This window comes from Mauremys reevesii, linkage group 7, assembly GCF_016161935.1.
Source record: "Mauremys reevesii isolate NIE-2019 linkage group 7, ASM1616193v1, whole genome shotgun sequence".
NCBI lineage: Eukaryota > Metazoa > Chordata > Testudines > Geoemydidae > Mauremys > Mauremys reevesii.
In genome coordinates, this window is record NC_052629.1 from 113,315,167 (window position 1) to 113,330,752 (window position 15,586).

The 15,586-nt window shown below is 38.7% G+C and overlaps 1 protein-coding gene across 1 annotated transcript in view; it reads right to left on the reverse strand.

Annotated features, from left to right (window-relative positions):
* The window catches only part of LOC120368610 (contactin-6-like), a 216,040-nt gene that overhangs the window by 69,180 nt on the left and 131,274 nt on the right, over positions 1–15,586 (reverse strand). The window contains exons 6-7 of the mRNA XM_039480826.1: positions 14,400–14,603; positions 11,999–12,101 (exon numbers count right to left, since the gene is read on the reverse strand). Coding sequence (XP_039336760.1) covers positions 11,999–12,101; positions 14,400–14,603 — 307 coding nt within the window. The remainder of the gene's footprint in view (positions 1–11,998; positions 12,102–14,399; positions 14,604–15,586) is intronic.

Here is a 15,586-nt window from a genome sequence, read left to right on the forward strand (position 1 = left end):
GGATCAATATATTCTATATATGATAAAAATACTCAAGTGTGAACAAGGCTATAAATACTTCTTGAGTTTCTGGTAATATCACAGACCATACAAACTTCACCTTCATGATTTATCGTGTCACCAGAACACTTTGAAATATTAATAGTCTTGCATTTCACGGTTGCCTTTCATGGTACTGAAAAGTAAAGTAAGCTGCTTTTCCATTGCAGAAGATCTGTTACACTGGGAACAGCTTTTTGAAGAGGCTTTCACTGAATGTTGGAGTGGTTTTTTTTCCCTGTGGCTAGTAATGTCATCAGAAAATATTCCGTGCTAAAATTTAGAATGGCAACAAATATATTTTGTGTAACTTGTATGTATGTATGTTCCAAGGGAGCAGTAAGTATATGTCCCGATTCTGCATGCTCGTCTTCATTAGCAGATCTCTGCTCCTGCATAGAGCCTCATTGTATGTCTGTACTGCTAATAAAACCTCACAGCTGGCTGACTCAGGATCACAGGAGCTCAGGCTAAGGGGCTGTTTAACTGTGGTGTAGACATTAGTGCCTGGGCTGCAGCCCAAGCTCTGGTAACCTCCCACCTCGCAGGGAGGATCCTAAAGCTTGGACTCTGAGAGTCAGGGTCACGGACCTGTATCAACTTGTAGAGCAGGAGCTATCATGTGTATGAGTCTGTATCTAATTATATTGAGAGAGAGGTCAAATGTTATCTGTATGCAAATATAGTTATATAAGTAGGAAAAAACAAATATGCACAGAACAATTTACAGTTAGAGTTATAGTTACCATGAAATGTAATGAAAGACAAAATCATGCAAACCTCACTTGGTTTGGGTACCATTCCAAACTCAAAACTCAGACCAGATGCACTGAAAACTTTGCAAATGTTTTCAGCAATCTAGTGCTGGCAGAAGTTGATAAATTGTGCAGCAGAAGGACTTCTAACCTAAGCTCCTTTCTGCTACATGAAACAGAAAAGTATAGCATCAAGACCAGAACTTTAGCACCCTCTAAGAGCTATTAGAGAACTCAGTGATCTATCTAGCTATCTTAGTATTTCATCATAACTATGCTGCCTACACAGCCAGTGTCCGGTTATATGCAATTAATTCTGGGCGTGACTGTGGCATTTAGCCACAGCCCTGAGTGTATATATATGATTCTAATCTGACCTCTCCAATGTAGCTGAATAAACTACTCTAAGTGAGACTGGGAAATGGCTGAGAGCTAGCTGAAGGAGTCTTAACTGAATTCAAACTAAGGTAATGTCAGTAGCAAGGGGAAACACCTGGAGGAAGCAACCAAGATTTTATCAGTGCCCACAATTAATGTGCTGTGCCCTCTTTTCTTGTGCAGGTTTGTAACCTACAGGGCTTTTGGGGCCCCAAGTATCTTCTCGATGGTCAAATAGCAGTGGTTGTAAATTGATTCGTTTTATTACAAAGTAAAATGATTACTTTTATTATTTGTGGTTCTCCAGGAGGTTATACTCTCTTTTTTGCAGGTGAAGACCTGCTCACTGTTATCCAGGGATCTGCTTCTGTGCATTGGATTATTGCAAAACACACTGCTTCTTAAGCTCATGTAAAAAATGCAGCTAGTGTGCAGAAAAGGCCTGTCCCCTCGTTATTGTGATCAAGTTTACGAAAAAGATTAGTTGGAGTGGATCTTGCTATAGATTGACTGAGGCCGTTGATAACAGGCAGGAGAACATGGCAGGCTTTTAAAAATGATATTGCATATTAAACAATGGATGAATTGCTAAACTTTTTAAAACTGTATCTTCGGGGGTAGGGGTTAGCTGGCAAAAAGATGAGAAAATAGGAACCATTGAGGGGGAGGGCGCAAAAAGACATACTTTGTTATCCAGAAATGATTATTTAAAGATTTCCTACCCTGTTCCTGGTTTGTTTTATCTTAGCAATCACTATTCATGAATAAGGAAAGTCTTCAGCAGACACCAAGGCCAGAGGCAGGGCTCTGTGGAAAAATGCCTCTTCTGTCAATCTGTCAACTCAGATTTAGCAAGGCCTGAGCTGAAGATGTCCTCCTGATTTCCTTATCCATACCAGATCCTTATAATTACTTCCTTGGGGATCTTTCAAGACAAAATCTCCTCCTCTTTTCTTCCCCTTTTCCTTTGTACCAACGTGATTGAAATGCATTTCTCCTCTGTTGTGAACTATTATAGGATGACAGAAGTAAAAGTCAGCATTTGGCTCATCAACTTTGCTCTATTTAAATTAGTAATTGCAATAAATACTCAACAGTACTTTGTTCTCTCATAGCAGAGGCTTAGACAAAGTGAATGGCCTAGTTTTATCAAAAAAGAGAATTCATTTGTGAGGACAGCAGCTCCAGCAGACCTTCTCCAACCCAAATTATAGGTTAAATGATTGCTGTTGCAGTCTATAGTAGGATCAGTGTTTCTGTTATGTGCCTATCATACATAAATAGAATCTGCATTATCTGGGCTGTTTGAGAAGGTTTGCATTTCTCCATTGGCTTTTTCTAGTAACTCATTAGCATGGACTTTCCATGTCTTCAATCACTATTTTTTTGCACAAGGCAGCTTTTTATCTAGTTTCTACAGATTTAAATGACACCCTGTTACCAATGAGCTTCTATTCATTACAGTAGAACCTCTTAGTAGCACCCTATTACAGTGGGCCAAATGAAACATTTTGACTAAAGGGAGGAAAAAAAGGAAACACTGAATGGATTTAAAATGGGTAAATTAAAATTCACCTTAACAAAGAAAAAGTAATTTTTTGCTGCTAGTCACTTTTATTAAAAGTCAGTGCTTTAAGGAGCTTAGTATTGATAAACACACACAAAAATTGTCCAAATGCCAGTCTTGGACCTTCATAATGGGAAGTATTTTCTATGGGAGGATTTGTGTTCATTATTTTTAAGATCAGAATTATCCCAAAGGCTAGTGAATCACCATAACATGAAGGGTCAGACTGTAGTACCCTTACTCACACTGAGTAGTACCTAACACTATGAGTAATCCCACTGACAATAGTGAGCGTGCTTGGGGTGTAAAGTATACTCAGTGTGAGTTAGGATATCACAGACTGGCCTTGAGTGTTTCCCTTCTTTTTAACTTGTCCTTTCTCAAACACACATAATAGAAGACTTAGAGGCATCTCTTGTGCATTCATTCCAAAGAGGAATAAGTCTTGAGCAGGTTTAATATAAGAAGCACACACAAAAAAGGATTATAGCGTGCCAGCCACTTGAGGTCCACTTCTCATCTATCATTCCCCTTGAAAATACATAAGAAGGCATGAATGTGGTGACATAGTGTGAATGCAACTTTATGGACTTTCAGCGTAACAGGAATTCCAGCTCATAAGTGATAACACAGCACCCAGACCTTTCCAGATCTTTGGTCTGTGAAGGCCTCCTACGAAGCACAGTCGGGCTTCTCCATCATAACAGGAGGTCGGTCCTACGCACATAAATGTTTCTCCTTCCCCACCTGCCTCAGAAATCAGAGATCCACTCCAAAGGCTCAGCCTTTTCCCCAGTTCCCAGCTGGATTTAAATCTCCATTGTGCAGTGGTGTGCAGGGAGCTTCAATGGAGCTGGTCTTCCTCGTACACAGGGAGTACACAAGGTATGCATCCCTTGTGCTGGCTCCCCAAAGTCCTGTCCCTCTACTTTTAACCCAGCGTCCCACTACCTCCGACACATACAGTTGTACTAGCTGTGCTGCAAACAGGCTGTCCACAACAAAACAGGGGCAATATTTGTTCCTCTATTAACAATCAACTCATGTACCTTTGCTTTCATTTAATACACAACAATAAACAGACTAAATTAATTAATTGTTTAGGATTGGATAGATTTGTAATGGCTAAGAACAATGAGGACAATTTTAAAAAGTATTGCACTTCACAGACAGGAAAGCCTCATTCTTTTCTTCCTAAATAAGAAAACACAGTATATAAATGTGTGCGCATCTGTGAACATCAATCTATAGTTTGTTTCAGAGCTCCAGAGCACCTAGGGACACTGGGCACAGCTACTACTTTTATTCATATTCTACAGCACAGACCGCAGAGTCACAAATCCATAAGTTACTAAATTAGATAGAAAAGAAGACACAAATATTTTATTTTTGGGGATAAGTCTTATCACACTGGGCCTCAGTTTAATGTGTTTGTAATGTCATAATCTGCACCAATAGGAAAGTTCCATCTCATCACGAAATGAAGGCACATACAGCATGCCTGGTTGAACAAATGAGACAAAGCAGAGATTTGAAAGCTGCTATAATGTCTGCATCAAATACTGACACACGAAAGAATTAAGATCCAAAGGGCATAATAATTAAAAGGCTCAAGCTTCCAATCATTCTGCTTTATTACATGGAGAGCAACTGAGGCTTCCATTGCTCTGCAAGAGATGTTTGGTCAGATATGTGACAAGAATCAAGTGATCCACCTCAAGCAGTGTAACAGGGAGATGGAGATGATCCCCCTGGAGCTTGTAACTGGTGATGTAATGCTAAGAATTGGTTGTCTCTAGCAGTTAATGTGTGGAGCATCAGCCAAAATATCCATTCCCTGAATCAGGAGTATGAGCTGGAAATTATCCAACCCATTTTTAGCGTATTAGAACTGGAGAATATCATTTAAAACAGATTGGGAACCTTCTAGTGGTCCTCCCTGTCTTCTGTTTCAGTAGCTACCAGATCCTAGCAGAGTACCAGTGTTTAGAGTTAGCTAGACCTTGTATGTTTGTATATAGTTAGTAAACATGTTTGGAAAGTATAGGCAATGCTATCTCTGTCCAAAAAGCATGGCAAGATGATGGGGGGCGGGGCGTGATAAGTGTTCTGGATTATGAGTCAAAGGGCCTGAGCTATATGGACTCCATGTATGTGTTTGTAAGTTCTCTGATCCAGCAATGGCCATATGCCCAGGCTCCCAAAAGGATTATTCCTGATGTTAGCAGAGCTAATCTATATGGGGAATGGCTATGAACAGGGTTACCCCCAGTCAGAATACAAGTGAATTTTGCATTTGCAGCATGTGTGCCTGTTTTGGGAGCCATTTTGTTTATTTTCACAGCAAGTAAGCATGCTCCTATTCCCATTTGGCCTAGGTCAGGGTGAAAAAGCATTTCTGGAAAGGTGTCTCATTTTGGAACTTCCCTCATTTTATCAAAAACATAAACATTAAAATGCTTTTAAAAAACTCAAAATCAAACCAAAACTATTTTTGACATTTAGTTTTGCTAAAAAAATTGAAACATTTTTGTTTCAGTTTGAGCCTGAAATGATTTCCCCCTACCCCCTCCATTCGTTTGTTCAGCCACCAAACTGAAATTAGGTGAAGGTTCCTAACTATCAAAGGAGTGAAGCTCTGGAAGAGCCTTCCAAAGGGAAGAATGGGGACAAAAAACCTAACTTGTTTTAAAACTAAGCTTGATAAATTTATAAAAGGGATAGTATGATGGGACTATAATGACATACGGCCCATCCATGTCCACTATTATTAAATATCTCCAACAGCTGGAGGTGGGAGGAGGGCTCTGAGCTGCTACAGAGAATTCTTTCCCAGGTGTTTGGCAGATGGGTTTTGCCCACATGCCCAGGGTCTAACTGATGACCATATTTGGAGTCAACAAGCAATTTTATCCCATGTCAGATTGTCAGAGATCCTGGGTGGCTTCTGCCTTCCTTTGCAGTGTGGGGCCTGGGTCATTGCTGGTTTAAACTAGAGTAAATGGTGGATTCTCTGTACTGTGAAGTCTTCATGTCAAGATTTGAGAACTTCAGTAACTCAACCAGAGGCTCTAGCACTATTGATACGGTTAAATCCAAAATGTGACCTTTAATGTCACATGGAAGTAACGTTGTTCAGTGGGATGAACAGAAGGCTGGAACTCAGAAGTTTAGATCCCAAGTTCTACCACTGAGTTGCTGTGTGGCCATGGGAATTTAGTCAAGTAACTCTTCTGAATTTCAGTCTCCCTCTGTGTAAAATGATGAAACTAAAGCACATTTAATTGCTTCATTTGTCCTATTCTGCTCACTCTTCTAGTTAATCGTAAATGTAACTGCTATTCATCTGATGGCGACGCATGATATTTGTGTCCTCCAACCCACCCAGTCACCCAACACTTTCAATACTAATTTATTTTCCATCTAAAAGTCAAAGTTTTCTTCATGGTCTGGGGAAGCTATACGCAGAGTCTTGTTGTATTCTCCAGAATATGATTCCCTGTCAGTAGACGATCCATGATTTGAAAATTACTTTTGAATACTGCCTGCTCCATGCTTGATGCAAATTGAAAGAAACTCCATTCATCACTAATTATGGGGTCCTTCATGCTTTTATAATTTGATATTAATGTTGTTTTTCAGCTTGGAAGTATATTCCTGTCCTTCAAATATTTTGTGAACAGCTAACTTACATGCAGCTTCTCCATCCACCGGGAAACCACCTCAACTGAGTTAATCTAATATTGATGCTCTGTTCACCTTCACTTTCTTGGCAATTCAACTTGCTGATTTCTGAGATCTCTTGTGACAAAAAATTGCTTTATTCTTGGCAGCCAAACTGTCAGTGAAGCAGAGTTCTGCAAGGATTTTTTCCCCCCAGTATACTAATTGGTTATATCTATTAGAGTCCAAGACACAGGAACCTTTGTAGAAGTTGGAGGGGGAGGGGCGAGGCCAAAGTACCCCCTCTCTCTGTGAAGGTGGCTGCTCTGGTAGTAAGCCAGCTGCCCTCTCTTCTGACAACACAGCAGCCCCTGCTGGGTGAAAGGTATAATTGCAGCACATCCTCTGCAGAATCTATTATTCTGCTGGATGGAAAAGAAATCCGCAAGGGACAAATTGGGGGAGGGGCAAGTTCCAGCACCAGTGATTAGTCAAATAATGTAAGAGAGAGAGGAAGCTAAATGTATCCTTTGACCTTCAACTTTCCAGAACCATCCAACCAAAAGATAGTCGTCACAATGTCTATTTTCACTTATAACTAGAGATGGACAAACAGTTTTTGATAAAATAAAACCTCTTTCTAGGTCTTTTGTCGTTTCTAATTCCCACTGTTACCTAATGTTTTTAATCCTGCTGTAATAAATAATAATAATCAAGACAGTTTCAGGCTACAGTTACACTAGTTTACACGAAGAGTAAGTCCACGGACATCATTGGACATACCTTGCATTTACATCAACCTAACACCAATCCATTGCTATCCCGCTTCTTAATGTATTATCATTCCTTGTATATATAATGATAAATAAAATACCACCTTAATTATCTTGATCTAAACTATCATGACATTTTTTCTTGAATCGCCATTACTAAGGCAAATAAAACCAAATCAAGACTAATGGATTTTGAAGTCACAACATATTAAGTCCATTAATTACAATTAATGGTAAATTATTCTTTCTAGTACTGACATTTTATTATGCAGCTGTACTTAATACCTGAACTTTTTCTTTTGTTTCTTGCCTGACATTGCAGCTGTTCAACAAGAGACTTTACCTCTGGAGGCAGAATAATTCTAATGATCCCTGCCCCTACCCCCAGGCCTCCTCCCAAGTCCTTTAGTTTTTAAAATCACTGGATGAATTTCATCTTTATTATTAGTTTCTGGCAGATTTCGGTAACTGAAATTTTCTACCTGGTATTGTTTTCTCACTCTCCATTATTATATGTGTGGCACCCACTAGAGTTAAGGGTCAACATTTCAGCCATAATCTCCTTTTTATATATTTATACCTATATTCGTTTTGCCATCTGTAATAAACATATAATAATTACAGTGCCCCAAAGTGTTACCAAACAACTAAAAGGCCATAGCATAGAGGCTAAGGTCTTTATCTAACACCATTTTTTGGCTATTTCTTAACAGCTTCAGTGCTAATATTGAAAAGCTACAAAGAAAAAAATGAAATGAGAAATTAATGTGATATTTATTAGCATTCTGGGGATTGCAAATGCTTGTTCTTTACTGTTATTTGCAGCACTATGCCATAAGAATTTCCTGAGGTCCCAACCATGGTTATACTAGTTTACATGGGAGTAGGAAATATTGTAGCAAGGAAAAGATATATTTAAAAAGTCAATATTCTTTTAGAAAGAAATGTTAGATCACCATATAAGCAAAAAGAAACAGTTGGCAAGAGAAGTCTAATCATCGAATTGCCAATAAGTCAACATCTTCATTCTTATTGCGATTTAAAATCCATCAAAATGGTGTTAATACAATGGGATGGCTAAGAACAAAAGACTCAGGAGTCAGAAAATACAAACAATCTTTACAGTTCAATCTTAACTCTGGTCTGATGCTCTTCTATGTTAGAGCGCCAATGTGTTTTGTGAGCAGCAGTCAGTGGTGTGGTTTTATATTCCAGAAAAGGAAAAGGTAGTGTTTCTCTAAACACCGTGAAAGTACTTTCATTTAAGGCTTTTGGAGCGCAAGAATACAGCAGGTTGTCTATAACCAGCTTAGATGTGAAAGATTTTTGTAATACAGAGCACAAAGACATTGACAGCTGATGGCATTGGCCAACCCAAGTGGACTAACAGTATGAATATATATGAGTGAATAATGGGAATGCAGTTCTGAAGCCCAAGAGAGACAAAACCTCCTAACATCTGAGCTATATAAGAGGTGTATTTAAAAAATGTTGAGCCGATATGTATAAACAATACTAAGCACAAGTTTTTTTTTTAAAGTATTTAGGCTCCTGTACACACCTTGTGGGATTTTCAAAAGAACCTATGCTTAGAGGTGTGCTAAGTGAATGTTTGGTTTGCTAACAGTTCCAGAAAAAAAAATGTTTCAGGTTGACCTGTAATAAACATTTTTTTGAAATTATTGGCAAACAAATAAGTTGAAAAAAAATCATTTTGGAGCGAACTAAATATTTTGTTAGACCTGAAATGAAATACTTTATTTTCACTTTGAGGTTTTAAAATGTATATATTTTTAAATAAAAAGAAAAGAAAATTTGAAATGAAGTCATTTTGAATAGAAAAGACAAAGCATTTTCTTTATAAAATGTTGAAATAGCATATTTTAATTTTTTTAGGAATTGTTTATTTGTTTGTTTATTTATTTATTTTGGTGGGGGTTGACCAATTCAGCAAATGTAACACAAATTCATTAAATGTTTGGTTGACCTAAATCTGCAATTTTTGTCTAGAAAAGAGGAGAATTTAGTCAAAAAATGTTGCCCATCTCTATATAGGTGACTAACTTCAGTTGAAATCAGTGGGAGTTAGGAACCCTGATGCTTTTGAAAATTCCGTTGGGAACATATTTGCATATTTAAGCACCTAACTTCCTTTAATAATATGGCCCTATGTAACCTGCTTAAGAATGATGCACATACTATACTTTTTTGTCCTGCTGTACTCATTCATGCCTGTCAGCCCTGGAATGGTGTCTTTTCGCCTATTCAGATACTGGTACAAATGTTGTGCATGGTTGAATTCGATTTAAAAATATCAAGGACTGCATAAAGGAAGAGAGAGTATATCTGTTCTATAGCAAATCTATAATGGAAAAATTCTCCTAAAACTCCATTACACAGATTTGAACACCAAACAGCACCCATCCAATACACACTTGTTCCACTAAGAACATATTGTCAGTATGATATCAATGGTATCCATATTTATTTATTTATTATTGTTCAATAGTCACTGGTACTTACTGAATGTACCCCAAAGATACCATACCAGCACCAATATCAGCTGTGATTAAATATGTGGAGTAGCAGAAGCTGCTTTGAACAACTCTAACTTGCTCTCTGTTTTAAACATAACTCAGAGAGTACCATACTGTTTAATGGATTTGGCCTTAGCCGCACATCCTTTTGGATAGTCAGATCACGTTCACTTTTTTTACAGAGTGCCCAAAATGTGAACAAGCCACATGCACCACATTATTATGCCCTTCTTGAGCTTCCTGAAATAAAATGGCAACATTCTTTTTTAATGTGTAACTTACATGCCTTTTGAGATGTCTCCATGTAGCCTGTATCTCTTTCTGTCGTATGTTCACCATACATCTGATGACTCATACTTAAACCTTTGAAATGTAAAACCAACACTGACTCACCCATTCTTTCTTAAGTCAAGGCTTTAAATGTGTTTAACTGTAAGAATATAAAACAAACTCACAGTATTTCTGAGGGGGAATCACATTTGTTACATGTAGAAGAAAGTGTCATAAAAATTAGTGATTTTTTTCCTCCTATTCGTTTTTGTTTGTTTGTTTGTTAATTTATTTTATTTTTCTTCTTCTCAAAGTGGTTTCCGCAGGAACATTTGATTAATTTGTCTTCTTGACAACTCAGGCTTTTAACCTCTGGAAAATCTCTAAACAGTTAAAAACTCACCATCTTAAAACAGATTGTCAAAGTGACCTAAAACTAAATAGAAGTCAACAATCTGAGGTTATTTTGTTTTTTCTAGAGAAAATATATACTCAGGAAACATTCTGGTTTTCTTAACCCACTTTACATTTATTGAGTTAACTGACTGTTGTTTGATACACAGATCCCTACAGGACATGTTGGAAGAGATCTTGAGTGCTTGATTGGGATGTTTGTCTTCCTTGGACATGGAGATTAATGGAGATTAAGATTAGAAAAACAAATCAACTGCAGTTTCCTGCAGTTCATAGATTTTAAGGCCAGACGGGACCTTTAGATCATCCAGTCTGTCCTCCTGTATAACACAGGCCATAGAATTTCATCCTGTTATCCCTTTATTGAGCCAAATAACTTGTGTTTGATGAAAGCATATCATTATAGTGAGGTGAGCATTGGTGGCCAATCTAAGAAGAGATTCACTACAGTGTATAGCAAATTCCCATTACATGTTTTTATTCCCCAAATGTATTTGTCATAGCAGATACAGTCAATTCAATGCAATTTAATAAATACTGTTCTTCGAAAGACCCAAGTTGTAGCTAAAAGGACCAATAATCTCTCAGAAGAACTGTACGCCCAGCAATATTTGAAGTACTATAAGAAGGGGACATAACACCTTTCCCATCTCTAAGCAGTTCCAGTTTATCTGTAATTATCTTTTACAAATGTCAGTTAATTGTTTTTAATATTCAAAACAAGAACATGCTTTTTATTTGAAAATGCCAATTAATCATGCAACAAGATACCTTAGAAACTGACCAGATCCGCAGTGGGTGTAAATCAGGATAGCTCCATTGATGATACATTGAATTACACCAGCTGAGGATCTGGCTCACTCTATTGCTGATTGAGTGTCTTACTGCACAACATGTTGTGAAGTATGAGGTAGACAGTCAAGCTACTTCGACTACTCCTTTGGACAAGCACAATAGTTTCCTATAAATACTATGCCTAGAGGATATGGTCTAATCCTGATGGGTGCTGAGTACCTGTAACGCTGATGGACTATAATGTGAAGTCCTTAGCACCTTTCAAGAGATAATCAGCACCTCTCAACAGTAGTTATAAAGGGAACTGCAAAGGTCAGTGGCTCTATTTTGGAAGGTTCCTTAGCATGCGTTCAGGTTCAATCCATATGGGTTCATCTCAAGTTTTGGTCTGAGATGTGAATTTAAACACAAAATTTGGTTTCACATAGTATTTGACATGATCTTGATGCAAAACTGCAAATCAGCCCAAGATTGTTCTGAACTAAGGCTTGGGTTTTCTTCCAAGGTTTAGACAGCTTGGTGAACCTTTCAGTGAATGCAGTCTCAGTTCTGAGTTTGTAACAAACCGGCCACTACATCAGCTTCAGATTTTTGTTTGTTTGCTGGCTTGCATCATTGTGAATATTTAACACAGAAACAATAATAAACCAGAATAAAGGTTGTTTTTTTTAAATGACCTATCTAGGTATTTTTGACATTTGAATGACAACCAATCAAAAAATGACCCAGCAGTCTAAAGATATTCACAACTCACTGTGAATATCGCTGTTGAATAGCAAACATTAAAACAAAAACAAAACTCCTTACTTTCCAAGAGCAAAGCATTCCAGTTTAACAGATGAACCCTTCGCTGCGTATGTTGTTTCTGGAAAATGTACTTCAATCTTTGGTTCATACTCTCCCATCACACCTGTTGAACATCAAAACAGCTAGCACTCCAGTTGTGTGTCAGACCTGTCTAGTACAACAGGATTTCAGTGTAAAAGAAAGGATGTGGTTATTTCTAAAATTAGAGCCTCATCCTGTTCCCATGGGAATCAATCAGCATTTTAAGAACAATTTCAGAGGGAGTAGGATTGGGTTTCTGAGTGAATTTTACCTCTATGCAAGCAGCCACTACGAGGCCCAGGAATTATTTGAGTCTATGTGGATCTTAAGTAGTGTATAGGTTTTGCACTGGTAAATTTCACTTGTGGGTCAAGATATCTGAAAAAACCTCAGCACCCAGAAGCTCCCATTCAGAACAATGACTACTAATACACACAGTGTTAACCACAATGCTGTCAAATATCAAAAGTGAGATGGTTAATGTTCAGTATGAGATGTGGGTGAAGATGAAAACAATGAAAGCAGCTGGGTACTGAGCACTTTTGAAAATCTGACCATTTCATTTAGATACCTAAACAGGATCTGAAGGTTTGGGGAAATCTGGTCCCAATTTTCTGTACTGAGCACTTTGGAAAATCTGACTAAGAGTTTACCATCTGCAATGCTTACTGTGAATGGGATCAGTTTGGGGGTGTTTAGCTGTGCAGTGATTGTAGGCTTATATTTTTACCCAATATGCTTAAAGCTGAACTTCCTAACCATACAAAGATAGGGTACACTGCACCAGGGCTGCCCAGAGGATTCAGGGGGCCTGGGGTCTTCGGCGGCGGGCAGGCCCCCGCTTCGGCGGTAATTCGGCGACGGGGGGTCCTTCCACTCCGGAACCCGCCGCTGAAGTGCGCTGAAGACCCACGGCAGGGCCCCCCCGCCGCCAAATTACCGCCAAAGACCCGGCACTTTGGCGGCGGGTCCCGCTTCGGCAGTAATTCGGCGGTGGGGGGTCCTTCTTCCCCGGAGCAGAAGGACCCCCCGCCACTGAAAACCTGGAGCGGAAGAAGCTCCGCGGGCCCCGGCCCCATGAGAGTTTTCCGGGGCCCCTAGAGCGAGTGAAGGACCCCGCTCCAGGGCCCCCGAAAAACTCTCGTGGGGACCCCTGCAGGGCCCGGGGCCTGGGGCAAATTGCCCCACTTGTCCCCCCCTCTGGGCGGCCCTTCACTCCACTGGGATTAACCAATCTGTTCAAATATTTCCATCGATCCAATGTCTTCACCCATATCCCATATTGCATATAAACCAATGCTTTTTTTTTTATGTTTAACAAGAATTTCATTAACATTATGTGTGTTGTTCTTCACTGTCGCACAGTGCTTCAGAGATCACTGGCCTGGGGTCTGATCCAAACCCCATTGATGTTAATGGAAATACTCCCATGAATTTCAGTAGGCTCTGGATCAGGCCCCTACTCTCCCTAATGTAAAGAAAGAGGGAAGACGATAAGGAGCAGAAGAGATATGGAAAAAATATGGATAGAGAAAGGAGGGTAGGATAAAGGGAGCATGTTGGTAGAAAGGGGCAAAGAAGAATAGGAGCAAAACATCGGGTGTTTGTACCTATGTTTTATATAAAATAACTAACTGATGAGCTATGAAGCTATACATTTGTTTGGGGGGCTCTGGTATTTACGCAGACAACACAAAACATTATCTTCTGAATTAAAATACCATCAGAACTTCATGGCAGAAGTATGGCCCTATAATGCATGTTTGCCTTTTATTTATTCTAGGAACATAACCTTCTGCTGTATTTCGTTAGTTTATCAGAGTACTTTGAAAGCAGTATGAGGGATTACAATCTAGGTAAACAATCCCATCCAAAAATTCTGCTAACAGATTTCCCAGCTATATATTCCCCATTGTGAGCATTTATTTAGAGAGATGCCTAAAAGGTGTTTGGTTTTTTTCTCACTCCAATGACTTACTGAGTTTTGAGCTACCTCTGGATTTTATATATGAGCAATAACTTGAATTTACGTTTAGAAAGCTTTGTCAAATTCAAATCAAAACAAGCCTTCCTGGGAAGAATAAAATTAGAATTTTTTTGCTTTCTTTCAGTTGCATTGTTTTGTCTTGTTGTAGATGTGTTTATTAATTAACCCCAAACTGAACCTCTTTCTTCACTTTACCAACTAAGGCCAGATCCAAAGTCCACTAAAGGTAAAAAGGAACCTTTGGATCAGGACCCAAATAAGAAGTATGAATCTGCATGTTTGTCTACAGGGATTTGTTATTGCCTCAGAATGAATAGCTAACATCAAAGTCAAATACATGATTTTAATAAGTTTTGCATTTTTTTTCCAGATAGTCACGTTAAAAGAACTTACCATCACTACGGAGGATGAGTGGAGTGGGTGGGCCCCGAACACTTTGTTCTGATTTAGCATTAGTTACAACACAGGTGTAATTGCCGACGTCAGATAGCTCTACTTTGGCGATGTATAGATTTCCTGTCTCTTGGGAGACAAATCGACGGCTGTCCTCCTGAACATACAAGGGGTTATCATTGAAGATCCAAGCATAGGAAAGGTCTGGAAAACATCAAATATTCATCACGCATCCTTTCCAATGTACTATATTCCAAATGTAACCAGTTTGAAATATCCAGTCATCCTTACAGGAGAAATTTGGGATGAACTCAGATAAAATAAGCATTTGTTTGCCCTAAAACATAAATCAAACCTTTCAGAAATTCACCAACTTTTGGATAACTTTTGTGCACCATTCACTTTCATTTTCTAATGCCAATCTATTTCTTGGCTTCCACAAGAAGAAGAAACAAAAGTGCTGAAATGCCATGAAAAAGCTATTTTAGTAAGTAATTTCCATTTATAATACTGTCCTAAATATCTGGCAGTTCTATTGCTCTTTGCATGGCGTTTTGGCTCCCACATATCCTTATATTTATTCTGGAAGCTTAGTGTGTTTATATGTGTGTAGAAAAAGCTTGTTTCTCTCCCTTCCATCCATCTAGATATTTGTAGACTATTTGAATCCAATCTCTTCATTGAGACATTTGCAAGCTATTTCTAGGTATTTGTGGCCCCATTACCACAGTGTCTGAAAGCTTTTCAGATATTTGAGAAAAGAAACAACAATAACAATCCTGCTTTCTGTTTCTTTCCACCCCGTAGGAGAAATGGTTTGATATTAGCATAAGTTTTTGTAGGATGGCTTATTTATATTTGGGAGTGTAAGTTGGTGTGAGTTTTGTTTTCTAGTTCGGAAGGTAGTTCCATGGCACTTCCCATCTGCTCTAGGAGAGAGTTTCATAGATGCAGATCTTGTAAAATTTGCGTATCTTCCACACAGTTTTATTCTTGACAGTTTTATTCTACTGGTGGTATGTATATGTTGTGGGAGGTCACAATTATGGAGGGAGAGGTGATTTCTCAAGCAGTTATGGCGAATCTCATCAAGGGCTTTGAATATAAGGACAGAGACCATGAACTTCTCTCCCTACTGTTGCTGACATATGGATTTAAGAAAAATACCTGGGTGCTGCTGATGCGTT